Below are 21,394 nucleotides of genomic sequence, written 5' to 3' on the forward strand. Positions count from 1 at the left end.
CCGCTGCTCAAGTCCAACTCCCAAGTGTTCTCTGAGGCTAGGAAAACTCAGCTAGCCTGCAGACCCCTGTAAGAACATGCTGGGCATAGAGGTGCATGCCTAGAATCTTGGCACTTTGGAGGCTGAGGCAGGAGGATCACTGCAAGTTGCATGTGGGGGGGGGGGCCACTGCCAACATCACAGGCCACCTGTCTACTGGGCCTTTGGGGGAGGAACTTTTTAATAGCTCTGATTTCTAGCAACCATATACTTGGCTGCAACTTGAACTCTGCTCCTTTTCCGACCACACCAAGTTTTTCAGATCTTTCTCCTCTGGTTTTACTCTTGATTCTCATTGTCAGTCTGGCTGAACACAGCAAGATACTGCCTGAAGCTGCCCTGACATCTTGCAAGGATTACTGGCCCATTGCCTTTCAGCTGTGCCTCCCAAGGGTCTGAGGACCTCAACAGAACCTAGACAAGTCCTTAGGGCAGAAGTTGCGTCAGGGCCTCCGGTCGAGTGCTCACTAGTGTTCTCGTTTCCACCAGAAGCCTCACCCGCACAGCTGTCCCCGCCCACACTCCCTGCAGTGGTCTGAGAGCCCACAGGAATGGCCATTAACTTCTGCTCACCTTGTTTGAAGCTTTCTCTAGCCTGGCTTTCCAAACTTCTAAGCTGGAAGCCAATCCCAAAGGCTGCTGAGTCACACTGTCAGATATAATCATAGCAACTCACCAGACTGAACCCTAGAATTCCAGATAGCACTGATAACCCATGCTCCGGTCAGTCATCCACAAGCTGCACATCCTCCCGCTCACCGCAGGGGGCGCTCCAGGCTGACATTCCAGCCCACTTTGGGCTTAGCACCAGGACAGATCTAGCCATGCCCTAATTAGGGCAGAGAAGGGCAGCACACTAGTTCCCGAAAGTGTCCCCTTGCTGTGAAGGGCTCTGATGACAACACACATATCACATCCTCCCTATAACCCAGTAAAATCCAGGCCCCAGACCCACCTGGGGAGAAGACGCCTTTAGAGTGGGAATGCCGCTCACTACCCCTTCAGTTAAATGTCCTGCCTGCTCCTACAATTGATTATTTACGATTAACAAGAAAAGAGGGCCAGCCAAATAGCTCAGCGGACTGAAGTGCCGGCTTAGTCTTACCCCTGCCCCCCACCACCACCACGCTGAGACAGCAACTGAGACGGTGTGGTATCGCACGCCTGTAATCCCAGTGCTCAGGAGGCTGAAAACGAGTCCATTCTGTGTAGTGAGACCCGGTAGTCCCTGTACTAAAATACAGTAAAAAAGAAAAGAACCTACAGATTTGGTAACATGGCTGCGCTTCTAGGATGTTTTCTATGGTAGTCTGTAGCTATGGCGAATACCTGAAATAACTTAGAAGGAAAAGGTCTAAATATTTTAGTTCAGTTTCAGTCCATGGTAAGTTGTCTTTGTTTTGGGGTTTGGAAGCAGAGGGATAAAAGGGGCTGGGGTCCCAGTCTCCCTTTTAGGGATGCAACCCCAAGGGCTACCTCCTAAAGTCCCCAACAGCACCACCAGCAGGGGGTCAAGCCTTCAACAAACATTTAAGAGCCAAACCATAAGGAGACTTTTCCTGTTTATTATAAAATGACTTAAAAATTCCCTAACTCCCCTGTCTATAGGAAACCATTTAAACCACAGCCCTGTTGCTGCCGACTCTCTTAAGGGAACTTCAGGCACATGGCTAAGACTTGAAGTCAGAATTGCCCTGAAACTTGAGCAAGCTGAAAGCTGGCAATCAGATCCTGCAGCCTAAAGGAAGCAGGTGGTAGGAACTTGCATATTTTCTAAAAATGAGAGCTGGGGATTCGCTCGGGTAGAGCACATGCTTAGCACACAAGGGCCTGGTTTTACTCCCCTACATTGCAGAAAAAATAAGTCCTCTTTGGGGTTATGACCCAAATTAGTTGATGCCAGTGGGTGCAGAGATGAGGGCCTGGCTTTAGGTGTGAGGCAAAGACTACTTCACAGAACAAACCAGGCGCCTTTCAGCAGGACAAGAATCGCCCTCTGAGGCAGGACCTGCCCTACCGGCCTACAGGGGATTTTTCCGGACATCGATCATCCCTGGGCTGGCCCTTCGCGGCTTGGCCAGGGGTCCAAAGTTCCAGGACAGGCCAGCCTCACCCACAGGAAGCACCCGCCCCACTAGGGGCTCAGCTGCCTCCCGCAGCCGTGGCTCCTCGGGGTTGCACTGCTCCTCGCCACACAGGCTTGAGCGCTTCCATGTCAGTGGTAACGGGGCGTGGACCAAGTCACGCATCTCCTCCCGAGCTCGCGGAGCACCTTCGGAGAGCAGGGGCTGCCAGAGAAGCTCCGGTGCGGTGGGGTGCAGCCCCTCGTCATGTCCAGGGCCCTGTCTGTTCTCCAGGCTGAGGCTCCTCCTTTCCCCACCTGTCACCAAGAATAGCACATCCTTGTCAGAAACAGAGGTGGGAGCCAAACAGCTTGGGAAATTAACAAGTCAGGGTGGTTCCCCCTAAAGTGCCCCCCTAAACCTTGGGGTCCTCCCGACCCGGCAGCAGGGCAGGCCTGGGTGGGGAAGGCAGTGTTACCCCTGCTCTGGCCTGTGGCACTCCCCACACTCAGCCTCTGCTTCAGCTCCTGGTTCAGCCACATGTGGCGGTTCAGCTCCTTCTCCAGAGCCTGGATCCGGGCCTCGTATTGCCGCCTGCTGTCTGCAAAGCCCTCGCCCAGGTGGTCTGGCACGGAGAGGCGGGACAGTGGTGAGTGGCTGCAGGCAAGTGGGTGGCAGCAGCCCAGCCCAGCCCCGCCAGCTGAGTGCTTACCCCGGCCCTGCTGGAGTAACAGCTGTACGCTCTGCTCGTGCTCCTTCTGCTGCCGTGTCAGCTGGCGGTCCATCTCCAGACGCTGCCGCTCGAGGGCCACCTCCAGCCAGTACACCAGCCTCTGCTGCTCTTCCAGCTGCATCTCCAGCTCGGAGAAGGCGATCTGCTGCTGGTGCTGCTCCTCTCGGAGTGTCACCACCTGTGCTGAGGCCAGCAGGTAACAACCACAAGTAGCTCTCCACGTGCTGTGGCAAAACCACCCCTGAGACCCACTGCTGTGGGCAAGGGCCAGCCTGAAGACAGCAATCAGGCTGGAAGAGGAGGAGACTGGGTCTTATGTAGCACCTGCTCCAGAGAGGGGAGCAAGGCAGGACAGACTAGGGTGGCCCGGAAATGCCCTTCTGAAAGGAAAACACTCCTGCCTCAGCGGAGCCTCAGGAGGCACAGGCGGGGCTGTGTGGAACCCACCTTGTCGAAGTACTTGCAGAGCAAGGCTCTGGTCTCAGAGGAGGAGAGGTAGCTGAGCTTGGCCATGAGGTTCATCTCACACTGGGACAACAGGGAGGCTGAGGCTCGCAGCACCCGCTGGCGGCATGTGATGGCCTCATTCTTGTACTCAATGGCAGCATCCAGGGCCTCGATGGCCTCGTCCAGCTGGAACAGTGTCCGCTCCTCCTGCGGAGACAGGGGCACACGTGGAGATGCACCATCCGCTTCCTGATACACAGAGTCTTAGGCAGACACCCCACAGTCAGCAGGCAGCCACAGCAGCCTTCAGCATCCCTTCATCCTGAGCATGAAGAGAAAGCACCCCTGCTCCCTGTGGCAGCAAAAGGGACACTTTGGTCACAGCCTAGGAAAGCTTATGTCGCCAGGGCTGGCTCTCTGCTCAGGGGAAGTATGCATGTGTGGCCGGCAGGGATGCTAAGCATGCTCCTGATGCTCAGCCCCCATCATGGAGTTCAGACACAAGCACGTGGTCTAATGCTGCACACGACACGGCAGGAGTCCAGGGTCACCCAGAAGAGAGCCTAAAATTCAGCCAAGCCAGGGTGCTCAGGTGAGGTGGTGGAGGCAGAGGCAGAAAGGCAGGCCAGCCCCACCACAGGGCCCCTGCATGAAGGAAAGCCACATCCACAAGCGGCAAGGCCAGCACCCCAGGAGCCAGGGTGGGGGCGGACAGCAGATGGATGGATGGACGACAGGAACAGAGGGGTGACCCGAGTGTACCTCAGGTGACAGAAGGCTGCCCTGCCTCAGCTTGTTGTCAATCTCCAGGCGCTGCTTCAGCAGTGAATCCTTTTCCTGGCGTAGCGTGTCGATCTCCCCTCGGATCTGCTGCTGGTTCTGGGCACTGCCCTGCCGCAGCTGCCCACTCTTCTCAGACAGCTCCTTCTCCAGGTGCTCCAGCCGGCTGGACACTCGCACGATGTCCTCATTCAGGGCCTGACACAGCACGATTAGGGGTTAGGGAAGGAGCAGGCACCACCCCCAAAGTGGGGACAGAAAGGGAATCAAGCTCCTCACTGCATGCTGAGGGGGACAGGAGCCACTCTCTGGAGAAGCCCACAATCCTCCACTCACTCTGTAGGAGGCAGGGCTCAGCTCAAAGCTCTGGGATGAGAGGACATAGGGACCAGAGCATCTGGGAGAGGCCCTCTGAGAAGGCCCAGAGAAAGCTACAGATAAGCAGAAGGAAGACGCCCTGATGCTAGAAAGGACAACATGGCAAGGGCAGAACCGGGCAGGGAGGTGTCACTGAGATGACTCAGCTAGACGGTGTGATGGGAACACTGGAAGTCCATGGTCAAACCCAGAAGCCCTGACAGGAGCTGACAAGGGAGAGAGAGGTGCTAATGGTCAAGCAAGGTGTCAACGCCCAGCAGCACCCTGCTCCCCTTGGACTTTAGAGCACTCTGAGGCCAGGCATCCTGGTCTCCATGCCCTCACAACCCTGCAGGCACCTGGACTGGACCAGGCCTGGGCCTGGGGTGAACGTACTCCTTCTAGTCCTTGTAGCAACATTCTGACCCCATGAGACAGCAAAGAGAACAGGATCAGAGGCTGAGCCTCCTATTCCACAGGGAGCAAGAACCCCAGGTGGAGCCAAGCCCACCTGCCTGGGCCTGCCTGCCCGCCTCCAAAGCTGGCCATCTCTGGCTAGCTGCTCATACCGCTTCCTGAACCTGTTCCTCCTCATGCTGCCTGCTTAGGCTCTGCGTAGGTAGCTCATGGTGTAAAATAAGTTGTGGGGTGTCCCCTACCTCACTACCTCTTCATTAACCACCCAAATCCTTAGAATTTTTTTATCTTTTGTCTTTTTGATACAGGACTTCACTATGCAATCCAGGCTGGCCTTGAACTTGCAGCCTCCTCCTGCCTCAGCCTCCCAAGTGCTGGGATTACAGGTGTGCACCACGACACCCAGCTTAGAATTCTGGAGGATCCATGGAACATGGTCTGACAGCACAGTGTCACCTGGCAAGGACATCACCTAGAGAGCAGTGATGACAAACCTTTTAGAGCTTTCAGTGCTACAAATACTCTGCTGCAGCACACATGCTGCAGGTTCGCTGCCACTGACCTACAAGTTCTCATTTGTCTAGACCTCACCCGGCAGGGATATCACTTAGAAGAACCTCCTGTTTGTGATATACTGCGGGGCAGCTCGGCTAGTAGGGCTACCACCTGCAGGGCCCTTGGCCAGCAGGGCCTCACCTGGCTGGACCGCAGGCGCTTGCTCTCCAGCCCAGTCTTCTCCTGCATCAGGGCCTCTTTCTTGGCCAGGATGACCTCCCGCTTATGTAGTTCCTCCCCCAGCTCCTCCAGCGCCCGCCGCTGCTGCAGCACCTTCTCCATCTCCTGGTCCAGCCACTTCTTCTGCTCCTCAATCTTCTGAGGGGCAGCGGGGAGCCAAGAGGGGATCTCAGTTCCCCCTCTGGCTGGGAGGGGCCCCTGGGGTCCCCGGCCACCAGCCAGGCCTCAAGCACAGGGACGCAGGCTCGGCCCTCCCACCTGCTGCTGCTCCAGGCTGACCACAGCGCCATTGCTGCCACTGCGCCGCTTCCGCTGGAAGGCTGCGATCTCCTCTGTCTTGATCTTCAGGATCTTCTGCTGCCGCTCATGCTTCAGCTCCAGCTCCTGGTGGGGGAAGGTGCGCATAGACGAGGCCCAGCGACAGGGCTGTGCAGTGACATTCTTCCAGAGCCCGCTCACAGCGATGCTGCAACTGCCCTGTGAGTGTCCCCAGCTCTCCAGGACCAGCACACAGTCTGGACTGCATCATGTGGTCATCCATGTGCCCGTCTCACTCTCCCCAACCCTGAGCTGCCGTCTGCTATCCATTGCACCGGGAAAAGCATTCAGTTGCACATGCCACTTCCTAAGGTCCCTGGCTGCACTTGGCGGGAGCAGGGCAGCACCCACCCAGGTCCCTGGCCACCTGGGCTCCGCCCCATAAACAGGACAGAGGCAACTCCAGCTGGAAGGCTGGAACCTGACCTTGACCCTGTGCTGCCGTCTGTGCATCTCCATCTCTAGCCGCCGCTTCTGCTCTGTCTCCTCGCGCAGCCGCCTCTGCAGCTGGCCCTGCTGCTGCCGCATGAGCTGCACATTCCTCTCCAGCTCCTGCAGCCGTTTCTCACTCTGAGCTGACAGTGAGGCCAGCCGCTCCGTGGCCTGCTTCTTCTCCTTCAGCACCTGGGGCCCACACAGTCTCTGTTGGGCCATGCATGCTGCTGCTGCAAGCCCAAAACAGTGCCTGGCATTTCCAAGGAGGCACGAGACCAACAGTGGATGACGAAGAGAGGGACATGTGGGAGGGGGAAGAGGACAAGTAAATAGGCTAATCCTAAAAACAAGCTGGGTATGGTGGGGCATGCCTGCAATCCTAGCACTCAGGAGGCTGAGGCAGGAAGATTGCCCTGAGTTCAAGGCCAATCAGTTCAAGACCAATTTGAACTGTATAGTGAAATTCTGTCTCAAAAAATAGGGGAGGGGGGCTAGGGAGATGGCTCAGTGGAATAAGTGCTTCCCTGGCAAGTGCAAGAGCCTGAGTTCAATCCCTGGTTCCACCACACAAAAAAGGGGGGGCTGCCCATTAGCACAGTTCTTTGGGGCTGGGGAGAAGGCTCAGTGGAATAAGTGCTTCCCTGGCAAGCACAAGAGCTTGAGTTCAATCCCCAGTTCCACAAATAGAAAAAAAAAAAAAAAAAGTAATACTAGCAACAAAATCCCAATACTCTGCTATCTCCAGTGCCCCATGTATATTAAAACATCCTTCCAAGATTGAAAAAGTGTCATCATCCTAGCTTGCAGATTAAGAAACTGAGGCACAGAGGGGTTAAGAAATTTGACCAAGCTGGGACATCAGGAAAGACTTGGCACCACTGCCAGGGGCTGGGACACAATGGCTAAGCACACGCAGTCTCTATAGTGGGGTTGGGGCCTGAGACCACCTGTCCTGGCCCCAGGAACCCGGACTGAGAGGCCACAACCACCCACTCCTCCCGAGGTCACTACACGGACCTGCACCTGGCTCTGGGCCACAGCTACCCTCTTGCGGAACTCCTGGAGCCGGGATCGCTCGCTGGCGTCCTGGGGCTCCCTGCCCTCGAGCTCCCGCAGCTGCCTCTGGCCCTCACTCAGCTCAGCCCGCACCCGCTCTGCCTCCTGCTCCAGCTCCCGGATGCGCTGGCTGTGCTGGCGATTCAGGGCCTGGGCTGCCTTCCCTGGAAGACACAGGGGCCACATGGGCACAGGTGGCCTCTCTCCCCAGCAGACCCCCACAGCTCTCCCCAAAGGCCTGTTCACCATGAACATCTGAATTTCACCAGCCTCCCTACCAACAACACCATGACCAGTTAATCTGACACACACTAAATAAACATATAATTGAACCTGCACGTAAGTAAGCATATAGAACTCACTTCTGCCTGGCAAGCACAAGGCCCTGAGTTTTTCCTGGTACCCAAAGGGAGAAAAGAAAATAGAGGGGCTGGGGAGATGGCTCAGTAGAATAAGTGCTTCCCTGGCAAGCACAAGGGCCTGAGTTCAATCCCTGGTTCTGCCAAGAAAATAGAACTTCTGCTTGCAAGGAATAATGAGTTACATGATAGCCTTGATAGGTTCTGGCCCTAGTATGAATTGCTGAATTATTCTGGTGGTCATCCAATATGGCTGAAGCCCTTAAAACAACAGCTCATCTTCCCAGAGACCACCTCCCCGCTTCTTCTCCAACTCAGCCCAGGGGGCAATTTCCTTTCACCTTTCCCGTCACCTCAGGGAAGGCCCCAATCAGCACCTCGGGTATATCTAAGCATCCCCCTCAAACCCCCACCCCTGCAAAAGGCCATAGAAGCCTCAGCCTCCCTTTGTTCCAATCCAGAGAATTCCTTATCTTCCCAAGTTCTCTCTGTGTCCTCCAAGATAAATGAAGCCCCTTTCCCTTTATAATAAAGCCCCTTTCCCTTTTTCCTTCTGCCTGTTTCTCTGCTGCGACACCATCAAAACCTATCAAGCCTGAGAAATCAAAGAGGCAAACTCGAGATGTGGGGTCTGGCGCAGCCTGCAGGGTGACAGGAGGTGAGGGGACTGCAGAGCCCTGAGGAGCAGCGCGTCCAGCGCACCAGGCAAACCAGCTGCAAGGAGGCGTTGAGGAGCCCAGGGTCTGACCTTCGATCTGGATGGGAAAGTGGCCCAAATATTGGTGGAGAGCTTTTGCCTGGCATGGACAGTGCTTGGGTCCCACATCCCCAGCACAGCAAGGCAAGGAAAAAGTTGTTAGGTATGCTAAGGGCAACATCCGAAGTGTTGAGAGGTACAGATGAAAGGACTTGGTAGCTGGGATTTATTTCAAAATACACTAGCAAAGAATAAAGGGAGGGAGGGAGGGACTAAGGGTGGGATGTGCCGATCACTGAGAGGCTACACAGGGCCCATCACGTGAGTCCCTCTTCTGAGCCATTTGTTTGATATGGATAAAAAGATAATTTGCAAATTGAATTTTTTTTTTTGCAAATTGAATTTTATAGCAACAAACTCACAACTATTAAATAAAGAGGCTCAAAAAGTCACCACCTAAAATTGTTCCCAAGGGCTGGTGGTATAGCTCAGCTGATTAAGCGCTTGCTTAGCTAAGCGCAGGGGCCAGGGTTCAATCCTTGGCTCCGCATGCCGCCCAGCCCCACCTCCGAGTGCACTGAGCCAGTGATGGAGTCCGGGCACGGTGGTGTGTGCCTGTAATTTCAGCACTTGGGAGGCAGAAATCAGGAGGATTGCTACTAATGTGGGCTATGTAGTGAGACCCTGAACAAAAAAAAAAGAAAACCAAAATAAATAAATAAATAAATAAAATAAAATTGTTCCCAGGTCTTTCCATCATATTACCAGTAGTGGAGACAGCATGACCTGGGGACTCTGGGTCCTTAGTCACATGCACTGTATGGTCCTCAGGACCAGTTCTGGGCCCAGCACAATGCAAAAAGCACAGTGGGCGCCGGGTAAACAGTAAGCACTGCTTCCCAAGAGCTATTCTGAATCGCTGTGTTTCTCCCTCACCAGTCCCTTTCGTGCTAGGTGCACTACTATCCCTGCTTTAGACAAGAGAACGCTGAAGCACAGGGGGTTGTGCTATGTGCTCAGAGTACACAGAAGCTGACCTGGCTCTCCAACCCAGGCCACCTGCCCCTGCTCCCCAGCACAGGGTGGGCCCCTCTCTACATAGCTCAGGGGACATGGTGATGGGAAAGCAGCCTCACCTGTGCGGACCAGCTCACCGATGAGCTCCTCCTTCATGCGGATGTTGATGGCCAGCTCCCGGATCTTCTGCTGGGCCTGAGCCAGCCGCCACTGGGAGACGGTGGCACTGGGGGCCTGGTGGATCTGAGCCCGGGCCCTGTTCCCACCAGCTGCTGTAACATGCACACTGTCAAGGTCACCCCCCACACACACACACACACAACCAAGAGTAAGGGCGAGGGGCCGCCAGCCCAGGGCTACTGAAGCACAAATAGAGGGGCTCCCTCTGCACTCTGTGTGACTTACCTCTGGGCCCTGTGAGGGCAGCGTCTAGTTCTCCCAGCTGGAGTTCTGGGCCCTTCCTCTCTGGGGGGCTCCCTGGCCACACCCCTGCCCTCAAGGTGCAGGTGCTGATCCCGTTTCTATGGGCCAGAAGCAGGAGTGTACTGCTCCCCTCCCCGCCCCGCCCTGCCCCACCCTAGCCTGGCCACCTGTCAGGCTTCAGGGACACTGTGACCCCAGGATGTAAGTCTGGCAGAACAGAGGCCAAGGTTAGTTGGTGGGTACTGAAACCTAAGTTTGAAGCCCATACACAGCCCCTGTCCTGCTCTCCCTGAGGGTGGGGAGGGCCATATAAAGCCACGGGACACTCGAGGCCTTTCCCCCGCCACTGTTCCCATCCTGCTTAGCTCAGGTCAGTCCTGGTCAGCTCAAGCAGGGCCCCCTCACCTTCGCAGGTGCAAGGTCCGCCTGGAAAGCTCCCTCTCTTCCTCTTCCTCCTCAGATGCAGCTGAGGAGCCACTTCCTGGCTTGTCCCTCTCAGCCAGCATGTCAGTTCCAACCTCCCTGCCATCTGTCACCTGCCAGGGGAGTATCAGGATCTCAGGACTGGACTGTCCTAAGGTGCCTCCATAAGTCGCTTCCCACCCCTACGACCTGTGGTGCTTCCTGCCCTACATACCTCCTCACATCTACCTCCCCTGCCCAGGCTCCCCTTGGAGATCCAGCACACCAGTGGCCACTAGGAAGCCACCTCAACCTCCAGCTAGGGTACCAGCTGGTCCCTCCACTCTACACCCTCCCCTATGCAAGCTTCTTGGCCCCTGGGCTCCTCAGGTGGCAATGGACAGGTCAGCCCCACCCAAGTCCTATCTCACCAGCAATGTCCTGCCAGAGTGGTGGGAGCTGGACAGACACCCTGGACTTTAGCGCTATGGTGACCTAGAACTGTGAGTCAGGCCAGGAACAGACTTTGTCTAAAAGGTCCCAAGGGTCAGAACTACAAGCAAGAGACCAATACAGAAAAGCTGGCTTTATGGGCAACCAGCACTCTATCTCCAAGGGACGCAAGCTGCACATCTGGTGCCACAAGCCAGAACCTCCTCTGTCACCTCCTCACTCAGAAATCTCCACCTACCCTGCAGAGGCAGCCACCCAGCCTTACCCCTACTCACCTCACCCTGCTGTTCAGGGCCACCTTCATCTCCAGGGAGGTAGGCAGGGGCCACCATACCTAGCACATGGGCACGAGCACCACCCAGGGGTGCTGTGTGAGGCCTTGGCACAAAAGGCCCAGAGGGCAGGCCCTCCAGGAGCCCTGGGGCCCCCCAGCCGGGCCGCACCAGCTCCAGCCGCAGCCGCAACTCCACCATCTCTTCTTGCTGCTCCTTCAGCCGGTCGCTCTGCAAGACACAGCTGGGTGCCAATGGGACGGGACACGGGATGCCGGCCAGCCAGTGGAATGCAGGAAGCCATGCCTGAGTCTAAGCAACTGGTCCCAGAATGAAACCTGAGGACAGGATGGCCCCCCAGGCTCTACACACTACATTAGATCAGGCTCAGCTCTGCCCCACTGGCACATCCTCATCACTGAGCAGCTGCCCGGCTCCAAGGTGGCATCCTGCCCACTGCTCAGGTCACCACCTTCCATCCAGCAAGGATATAGGTACAGGATATAGGCCTGTTCCTTTTCCTGGTGTGTATCCTTCCCCCTACTGCCCTCCATGCACCTCCTCCAGGTCCCTACTCTAGCAACTTGTGTCATCCTGGGACACCTGCCAGACCCACCCTCTGCTTTCATGCACTGTGTCAGCCCAGCCCCACCTGCAGCTTGTACTGCTCCATTGCATCCTCCAGCGCTGCCAGGAAGTCTCGATTTTCCTCCTCCAGCCGGGCCACCTGGTTCTGCAGGGCCAGGAGCTGTGGCGCACCACCATCTTCCTGGGGAGCATCCAGACAGGTGTTGCAGGGAGTAAGGGGGATGCAACCCTCCAGGACGGCCAAGTCCTGTCCCTTCCCCGCTATTTTTCACTCTGTTCTGTGCACTCCTGCAATGTGGGACCGACTCCACTGGCCTGAGGTTCTCTCTGCAAGCCATGTGGGCCCCTCCTGTCACTCTTAATATCTTTTCATTAGTATCCCTGTCATGCTAGGCATTTGTTACCTCTCCATCCCTGATAACACCCCCAGGACGCAGTACTAAGCTTATCCCTATTTTACAGACTAGACCCTGGGGCTCCAAGAAGCTTAGAAAGTGACTAGGTCACCAGAAGTGCCTGCATCCCCCGTGTGCTCTGCTAAGGAACAGAAAGCAGGGACACAGCTAGCTGGCTAAAGATCTCTCCCTTGGCCCACCCACACCCAGCCGTCGGCCACCTTTTGCCCGCCAGGACCCTGCACCGCCTGGTCCTCGGTCGAGGCGCTCTCGATGCCACTGTCTGGTCCCGAGGCAGAGCTCAGGGCACTGCGCTCGCCCTCTACCGCGCACAGCCAGTCCTGCACCTTGCGTGCTGCAGCATCAGGCAGCCCGGGCTCTGCCTGCAGCTCGCGCAGGAGGCTGTAGGCGGCGCTGGTGCGCGCCCGGTAGCGCGCGCACTCGGCGCCCAGACGTGTGCCAGAGCAGGTGGCAGCGGGGCCCGGAGCGCGCCGAGCACGGTGAATGATTCGGGTCTCCGAGCGATGCCGCGGTGGCGGCCCTCGAGCCCCAGGTGTCTCCTCGGACACCCGCTCGGCCTCTGGCCGCCAGTTGACCATGGGGCGGTTGCAGATGTTCTGCGCGCGGCTGGCATAATTGAGGGTGTTGAGAGTCTCATCGAAGTCGGAGGAGGAGGGGCTGACGCAAGCTATCATCACAGTCTTGGCGTTCCCACCCAGTGAGTCCTTGAGGATCCTGAGGACGCGAAGGTAAGACATCAGGGTCTTGAGCACCAGGCCTGGTCCAAGGGCCAGACTTAACGGGCTGAATGTGGTGGCCCATGCCAATAATCCAAGCATCCTCAGAGGCTGAGGCAAGAGGATCACTGCAAATTCGAGGCCAGACTGGGCTATATAGTGAATACAAAGCCAGCCTGAACTACATAGCTAGACACTATCTCAAAAATAAATAAATACATAAATAAAGGTTAAGAATGTAGATCAGTGCGAGGGCCTAGGTTCAGTGCCCAGTGCAGTGGCAGGGCTTGGGGTCGGGGAGATCCTGGATGTGGCTATGGCTGCCTATGCTACCAGACCTGGGACAGTACAGGCCCATGTACCCAGAAGTCCAGAAAAGCCCATCCCGCCTGCCAGGCTCAACAGCCACCACCCCCAGGCAAGACAGCTGGACCAGCCACCTGGTGATCTTGGAGTCTCGGTAGGGGATGTGGCTGCCTCGGCGCTGGGCATCCCCCAGAGCGCTGATGACATTGCTCAGTGCCAGCAGGCTGCTGTTGATCTGGATGCTCTCTTTGAGCCGCTCGCCAGTGCTGCCTGTCTTGAGGACCCTCTCTGAGCCCGCCAGGTCCACAAAGTGGAACTTGGAGACTAGTAGCTGGCCCACAGCCGGTCGGGGCAGGCGGCTGGGGGCCCGACCCCGCTGTTCCAGGGTCACCGTGAAGACCGTGTGGGAGCGGCTGGAGAGGCGGTTGAGGTGTGTGGCGCCTGTGTGCCGCGCTGCATTGCCAACCTCCAAAAGGCTCAGCACCTCGTCCAGGCCCTCCACGTCTACCTCCTTCACCCCACACAGCACTGTGGGCACAGAGGGCAGGGCCAGCCTGCCATGACCAGCCAGGGGTGCTGGCCTGGCAGGATTGGCCCTGCCTGCTTTTCTGGACCCAGGGGCCCTTGCCCATGCCCAGGATGTCCTGCCCTTTCCTACTCTGGTTTGGGGGCTCAAGTTTTTCCCATGCCTACTTTAATGCCTCTCCATCTGCACAAAGAAGCACACACTGAGCATACCAGAGGCGGGAGAAACAGGCAGACCATCTGCAGCTTGGTTTCCCTGGGGCAGTGCTGCTCCCACACAGAAGAGCCACCCACTGCAAGCACATGAAGCTGCCTCAAGCCTGGTGCTCCACCCACTCCCAGGCACTGGGGACCTCAAGGTTCCTCACCAACATTCCCTCGATCGTCTTCCCGCAACTGGATATCTCGGCTGGCAGTGCCCACCTCAAGCAGGTCCCGAAACTCCTCCTTGTACACTTCCAGGTAGGACACATGCACCAGGCAGTCCAGCAGGTCATTCTCATCGATGAGCTTGAAGGCCTCAGCCATGGCCCTTGGAATGATGCCCTGTTCATCTTCATGCAGAGAGGCTAAGGAGAAATCACAGGCCTGCTGCTACCAGGCCTTCAGTTGGACGTGGCCCAAGGTCCCTAGGCTCCTACTGGCAGCTGACAGTGGGGTTCCCACAAGGAGAAAACAGGGTCAGAGGCTAGGATAGGAGGCACGGCCCGAGATAGGCATCCTCCAAGACAGGCAGGCAGAACTGTAAAATGCAAGACTTGGAAGCAACCTCTCCTACTTAATCACCTCCTTTGATGTTATGAGCATTCCCACCACTCCATCCCTGAGATGTAAGAGATTAGTACCCCTGGCTTGATTTCACCCCAGGATAGGGAACTTCCAGTCTAATAAATCTGTGCTCCCCACCTTCAACAAGGATAGCAGGGACAGAAATCTAGAAAAACAGTGAGGCCCCTCAAAGTGGGCACAGGGGCACACTCCAAGAGACTCACCCACACTGGCCTCCCCAATGGTGTATGTCTTCCCGGAGCCTGTCTGACCATATGCAAAGACAGTGGCATTGAAGCCCTCAAAGAAAGCCTCCAGGAGGGGCTGCACACAGGCCTGGTACACAGCTTCCTGCCCCGCGTCTTCCGCCAGCACCATATGGAAGTCAAAGTGGCGGTCCCGTCCCAAGGTGACTCGACCCCATTCGGGGTCCACCTGTAAGCAGCTCTGATGGCCATGCAGTAGCTCCTTGGGCAGCAGTGGGCGGACACGCAGGGCCACCCGCACAGGGGCCTCCTCAGCCCCTGACGGCCTCTGAGCCTCCAGCCCCATGGTGAGGGAGGGCGTCTCCAGGACCTATGGAAAGAAGAAAGGTTCTTCCATAGGCACCTCTTCCACAGGGGCTAGACTCAACCTGCAGGTGGCCTGGAGCCAGATCACACAGATCTTGGCCATGGAACAGTGGGGTGGGGGTAGCCAATGCCCAGAACACCCTCTCGGCGCAACCTAGTGCCTGAAGGCTGTGAGGAGCATGATGTGGTCTTACACAACAGCTCATGGCTCCCATCACTGCAAAATAAGACCCTGGCTGCTCTGCTAGGAACTTGGGCCTACTGTGTTCTTACTGCTTCCCCTGCGACCTCGTCTCCCAGAACCACACACACACACAGACACACACACCACCACAACATACCAAGAAACTCCTTTCCCTGCCACCCACTGAGTTTTGCGGTCTGTCTTGTCTGTCCCAGCACTACACCACCACAAATCTGGCTCCACCTCACCTTCTCACAGGCAAACAGATCCTTCAAGACCAAACACCACCAAATCCTTCCTAATCCAACTCCTAAATTTCTCCCAAGCGTACCTGCTGTTCCCCAGTATGTCACCCAGGCTCTGATCTTATTACTGACATCTTGCCAGCTTCCCTCCACCGGCTCCAACACAGCAGCCAGGGGGATCTTTTAAAAATGCAATGTAAACTCCTGCTTTCCCCCTCCCCAAAAGGCTCCTTGCTGCCCTTGGGATTCAAAACCTTAGCAGAAAATCTCAGCGGTGGGGAGGGGGGTGTCTTAAAACAGGCACTGCCACCTCCTTGCGCCTCTTGGACCTCTGGTCTAATGCTGGGTGTTACCCAAGTCCTCATCCCTGTCCTTAGGCTGGAGAAGCTACTCAGCTCTGTTTCCACCGCGACACACGATCCCTCAGGCTGCTGCCCATCAAAAACTGACTCCACTGATGTGGTTACCCGCTGACCCCTCCACCTTCCACTTTAGCAGCTGGAAGGCACTTTTTGTTCTCTCTCACCAGCACGAGGTCCAGCAGCGCCCAATCAAGTGCGATCAATACTGTTCATTGGAATTAATAGCATCCACACTCTTCTTGGAGCACTTCCAGCCTCCAGTCCCACACACAGCACTTTCCACTTCTAATAAGACTACCAGGGCATTTGCACTAATTAACATTCCTAGCCACCAACAACACCCCGGACCTCCCCGACCCCCTTTGAGACAGGGTCTTACTAACTCGCCAGGTTGTGCAGCCTGGGCTCAAACTTGCCACCATCCTGCCTCTGCCTCCCAGTGGGCTGAGGCTTCAGGCATGTGCCACCACTACCAGCAAGCGCCGTATTATTTACTATGGAGCCCCTTGGCACGTTCACTCTCTCAATCAACAGGTCCCTGCTAGGTGCTGGCCCCCGCCCTGCGCTCACAGGCTCACAGCGAGCGGTATCTCAGACTCGCGCCTCTGGGGTCCTCTGCCCACCGAGGGCCCTGACATCGCCGCCGAGCTATACTGTGCCTGCTCTGGGGGTCCTGGAGCGGAGGCGGCGGGCGCGGGACGGGAACACCGGCCGCTCGGAGGTGGTCACAAGGGACCCCGCCGCCCGCTCCTGGCCGAGCCCGCGAGGCCAGGCTCAACGTGCACATTCAGGGATGGGAGGGCCCCTTTCCGGAGCGGGAGCAGGGCTGGGTGACCTCGCGCCGGCCAGGATGCCGGCCCCGGAGCCACGCGCCCAGGCCCGGTCGGGAATCGAGCCCCCGACCCAGGCGTGCCCTCGCCCACCCCCGGGGTCCCACACCCACCTGCTGTAGGAGAGCGCGGGTCAGGCCCAGCAGTCAGGCCCCGCGCCCTAGAGCGGCGCGCTCTGATGCCGTCACTGGGACCCCCGCCACCCCACCCCTCTCAACACCCTCCCGCCGCCAGCAACTCCGCCTGCCCCGGCGCTGGGCGTGAGGACAAGGCCCAGCAAGCCAACGCGGACGGGGCGGGGCCCGGGGGCTGGGGGCGGGGCCCGGGGGGCTGGGGGCGGGGGCCCGGGGGACTGGGGGCGGGGCCCGGGGGGCTGGGGGCGGGGGCCGGGCGGGGCGGGGCGGGTCCGGAGGAGGAGCCAGCGTCCTCCCCACTGCTCTCCTAGAGTTCTGTAAATCAGGTCCCCGACCCGACTCACGCTCAGAATCCCTTCTTCATACAGCTCTGCTTTCTGTTCCGTGTGCCCAGTCGTCTTTTGTGGGGAAGAAAAACAAGCCAGCAGAAACGGCCATCTCCCTCACATTAGAAAGTATTTCCTCATTTCCAGACTAATTTCTTCACATTACTTAGCATTTCTTGAAAGTAATTTGCGTCTTACAGTCTTCATGGTCAAGGGTCACTTGTCACCAGGAGACGAGGGGAAGTGTTGCAGAGTTGTCCACGTGCAGCCCAGGAGATGGTGGCCTTTTCTGTGACCGCAGTGGGATTGTGTTTGTGAGGGGAGCACCCCGTGTGGTTGATTTTTAGTTAAACCTACAAAAGGCTGGAGCTGCAGCTCAGTGAACGCTCTGCCTAGCACACCACAAGCCCTGCATTCAACCAGCACTGGAAAAGAAAGAAGAGAAAAGAAAAAAGAAAAGAAGAAAGAAAAGCTCTGAAAACGTTGTCACCTAAATATCACTAGAGGAACAGGACTCTAACGTGTAGTAAAAGATTTGCAGATCACAAACAGGGAGCATATAGGGCGGGCCAGATAGCTCAACGGACTAAAGCACCTGCTTAGGCAGACGCAGGGACCGGAGTTCCATCTCCAGCGTGCAGTGCTGGCCCCGCCCCCGGAGCGTGCCGAGACAGCAATTGAGACTGGGTATGCTGATGCGCGTCTGCGTCTGTAATCCCAGTGCTCGGAGGCTGAAAACAGGAGGATCACTACGAGTCCGATCTAAATACATTAAAAAAAAAAAAAAAAAAAAAAAAAAAAAAGGCAGGGCCCGGGAGATGGCTCAGTAGAATAAGCGCTTCCCTGACAAGCGCTAGGGTCTGAATTCAATCCCTGGTTCTGAAAAAAAAAAAAAAAATGCTGCCGCAGCTCATCACATAGATCTATAGTAAGAAACCCTCAGCCTCAAGTAGTAGAAAGCACAATTCAAAAAGGTTGGAGGAGGAGGCTGAGGATGCGCTATGCCAGGGCTGTCAGTCAGGCACCCTATTATCAAGGACCTGGGTACCCCAGCGCTCCTTCCTGTCCTCACCTTCAGACACAAGACATCCAGGGGACGGATCTGGGGATCAAGGGCTCTTCCCTTACATGCTGCTTTCCTTCACATCTCATATACCAGATGGTTTAAGCCTGTTCGGCCCAAGCTAATCACCAGCCAAGGGAATCGCATTCCAGATAGGCTGGTCAACTGATTCGGGGATCATGAAGACCATCATTCAGGTACCTGACATCTGTGTTAGACACTACAGAAGCGGTGGCACTTCCTACAAAGCGCAAGAATCCACTTAAGGGGCAATAAGAGTGCAAGTATGCTAGATGTGATGGCACACAGCCATAATCCCAGCTTTCGCAAATCTGAGGCAGGAGGAAGAAGATCACTTCGGGCCAGTCTGTGCTACCAAGTGAGTACAAGACCAGCCTGAACTGTGAAATCCTGTGTTAAAAAGAAAAAGAAAAGTGCAGATGCTTGAGAAGTATAGATGCAGCCCCACTGCTCTCTGACACAGTGGAGAAATGCACTGTTGGCACCAATAATCTCAGCCTGAACAGGAAGCACAGAGCCACCTGCCACCAGGAGGACCAAATGGACTCATTCCTTTCCTTTAGACTCCGAGTGTAATGAAACAGGGCTGAACTTTCTCTCTCTCTCTCTCTCTCTCTCTCTCTCTCTCTCTCTCTCTCTCTTTCTTTTTTTTTTTTCAGAACCGGGGATTGAACTCAGGCCCTTGCGCTTGCCAGGGAAGCGCTTATTCCACTGAGCTATCTCCCTGGTCTCTCTCTCTCTCTCTCTCTCTCTCTCTCTCTCTGTCTTCTTTCTTTCTTTCGTCAGCATCTTCCTATGTAGTTTAGGCTGGTCTTGAACTCACTATGTAGCCCAAGCCGGACTCAAGCTTGAAGTGATGCTCCTGCCTCAGCTGCCCCAATGTTGGAATTACAGTTGTGCATTACTACACCTGGCAAAACCTGGATGTTTATGTGCATAAATGTAACAAAATAACCAGGTGTGATGGTGCACACCTGTAATCCCAGCACTTGGGAGGCTGAGGCAGGAGGGCCTTTGGGAGTTCAAGACCAGCCAGGACTACAGAGTGAGCTCAAAGCCACCTGAACTATATGAGACCCTGCCTCAAAAAGTAAAAAAAAAAAAGGGGGGGCGCTGGTGAGACGGCTCAGTGGTCTAAAGCACCTACTTAGAACAAGCTTAGCAAAGCACAGGGACCGCGGTTCAATCCCCCAGCACCACATGCCAGCCAGCCCCGCCCCCATGTGGGCTGAGCTGGCCACACACACACACACACACACACACACACACACAAACAAATAAATAAAATTTTTTAAAAAGTAAGAAAAAAAAAGGTAACAAAATGTGATAAGGACAGACAAAACACCACATTTCAAAGGAGATATGATAAAAATTATGGTTTTTGCTAAGGAAAAATCTAAAGACCCCCTTCCCTCTAGCTTCATCTCCTCTTTTTTCCGTGCAACACTAGGAATTGAACCCAGGGCCTCCTCTACATTAGGTAAACACTGCGACTAAACTACATCATTGGCCCTTTTTGTTACTTTATTTTGAGTCAGGGTCTCACTTAGTTACTCAGGCTGACCTCAGGCTTACAATCTTCCTGTCTCAGCCTGCTGAGTAGCTAGGATTAGAGGTGTGTGCCACCATGCCCAGGTTTTACTTGTTCCTGATTAACTTAAAACTCGGTCATTTTGGCTGTGCATGGTGGTGTGTGCCACCATACCTGTAGTCCCAAATGTGAGAGGCTGAGGCAGGAGGGTCACCTTGAGTTCGAGGCCAGCCTGAGTTACCTGGTGAGTGTAAGACCAGTCTGAACTACATAGAGACCCTGTCTCAAACTAAACTAAAGTTTAAAAGCAAACAACCAAACAGGAACACCAGACATGAAAGAAGAAAAAAGAAGTAGCACCAGAGTTCCAAGAAAACCTCAGCCTATTCTGAGAAAAGGCCTGACTAGTCCTCCCTTCCTTAGCCCACTTTCGCCCTCAGCACTCTACCCTACAGCGGTAGTCACTGTCCTGCTGAGCAAGCTTGCTTCCTCTCCATTCTGCCACGAATGGAGACCCAACGCTAACCTGTAAGACATGGATTTCCTTTGGGCTCAGCCTCCAGACCTGGGTTCAGTGACATAATTACAGTAATTAAGCTGTGGAGAAAAATCAAAGCTTTTATGTTACAGTAAACTTTTCAAAGAATTTTGTGGAGTCCAAGTCCGTTGGAGCTACACTACGAATTCATAGCTCTAGAAACACCCCTTCCCAGATCTTGCCCTGGATATGGAATGTGTTCATGTTTGTCACCAGCACCCAGGGGGACTGTTCCGCATGCACACCCCGGCATGCACATTGTGGTCTTCCTCTCTAGTCCCCATTCAGAGTAGCGAGTTCCACAAATTGGGTCAAGATATTATTTGCTGGGGGATGGGGTCAAAATATAGATGCTTTTTTTTTTTTTTTTTTTCTGCTTTTATGGTGCTAAAGAGTGAACCCAGCTCCTTTTTCTTTCCTTTTTTTTTTTCCTATTTTTTCAGTAAATGACAACATTTTAGCTGTGAAATACATACAGTATACAGTTATAGGAGTGTACATTTTTTTTAGGAGTGTACATTTTTGTAAGGTGTTTACCATCCTCAGACAGCAACCAGAACCAGGCATACAAATAATAGGACACAACTGTAAATTTCTACGAATGAAAATTACAACTATTCTAAAGAATATAAAAGCATAGAGCATTGTTTACTTGATTTTAATAATACGAAATAAAGCCCCTGGACTTGACATAACCATTGTACAAAATACATCGATGAATACAGCTTTCTTTTAAAAATATAAAATGAAGGGCCGTCCAAATAGCTCAGAGGATTAAAGCGCCTGCTTAGGCAGACACGGGGCCAAGTGCAATCCCCTGGCTGGCAGGGCTGGCCCTGCCCACGGGGCTCGCTGAGAAGGCGGATTGAAACTGGGTGTGGTGGCGCAGGCCTGTAATCCCAGCACGTGGGATCTACGCAGTGAGACCCTGTACACCCTGTCCTACATATTGTTATTATTGTTGTTGTTATATAAAAATTATAATAATAAATAAAAATAAAATATGAAATAATCAAAGACACAAAAATAGGCAAGTTTCCATCAAATAAATGAAAATTTCTAAAAAAGAAACTTTTCCCTCCATGTCATTTGAAGAAGGGAAATTGTCATTTTAAACAATATTCAAGTTTATTAAACACATTTAAAAAGGAGTTATGTTTAATTTTTATCAGCTTCACGGGGCCGGGAGATGGCTCAGTGGAATAAGTGCTTCCCTGTCAAGTGGAAGGACCTGAGTTCAATCCCCAGTTCCACCAAAAGAAGAAT

General features: G+C 54.8%; 1 protein-coding gene across 3 annotated transcripts; it reads right to left on the reverse strand.

Moving 5' to 3' along the window:
* Positions 1-1,602: 1,602 nt before the first annotated feature.
* On the reverse strand, positions 1,603-16,695 carry Kif7 (kinesin family member 7). Of its 3 annotated transcripts, none has more exons than XM_012514227.2 (19): positions 16,629-16,695; positions 14,547-14,898; positions 13,923-14,123; positions 13,164-13,557; positions 12,208-12,721; positions 11,656-11,772; positions 11,007-11,234; positions 10,282-10,412; positions 9,859-9,974; positions 9,573-9,725; positions 7,342-7,544; positions 6,316-6,513; positions 5,830-5,955; positions 5,533-5,709; positions 4,045-4,260; positions 3,283-3,489; positions 2,815-3,013; positions 2,581-2,727; positions 1,603-2,419 (listed from the first exon to the last, which is right to left on the reverse strand). In XM_012514227.2, exons 2-19 carry the CDS (start codon positions 14,872-14,874, stop codon positions 2,061-2,063), a joined length of 4,014 nt encoding a protein of 1,337 aa, XP_012369681.1. In that variant the 5' UTR covers positions 14,875-14,898; positions 16,629-16,695; the 3' UTR covers positions 1,603-2,060. The 3 variants fall into 3 exon arrangements, with proteins under 3 accessions (XP_012369681.1, XP_023566092.1, XP_023566085.1); XM_023710324.1 differs by having other exon boundaries at positions 9,573-9,722; positions 10,282-10,415; XM_023710317.1 differs by having other exon boundaries at positions 10,282-10,415.
* Between the last annotated feature and the right edge of the window lie 4,699 nt (positions 16,696-21,394).

Source organism: Octodon degus, unplaced genomic scaffold, assembly GCF_000260255.1.
Source record: "Octodon degus isolate 3935 unplaced genomic scaffold, OctDeg1.0 scaffold00002, whole genome shotgun sequence".
In the NCBI taxonomy this organism is placed as follows: Eukaryota; Metazoa; Chordata; class Mammalia; order Rodentia; family Octodontidae; genus Octodon; species Octodon degus.

Excerpts from the sequence above, each read along its gene's own strand:
- Kif7 (XM_023710317.1), bottom strand. The coding sequence starts at position 14,874 with ATGGGGCTGGAGGCTCAGAGGCCGTCAGGGGCTGAGGAGGCCCCTGTG. Across the intron at positions 10,416-11,006 it reads GCCCTGAACAGCAGGGTGAG|CAGGTGACAGATGGCAGGGA; the intron begins GTGAGTAGGGGT and ends ATACTCCCCTGG. Across the intron at positions 9,726-9,858 it reads TGCCCTCACAGGGCCCAGAG|CAGCTGGTGGGAACAGGGCC; the intron begins GTAAGTCACACA and ends TGCATGTTACAG.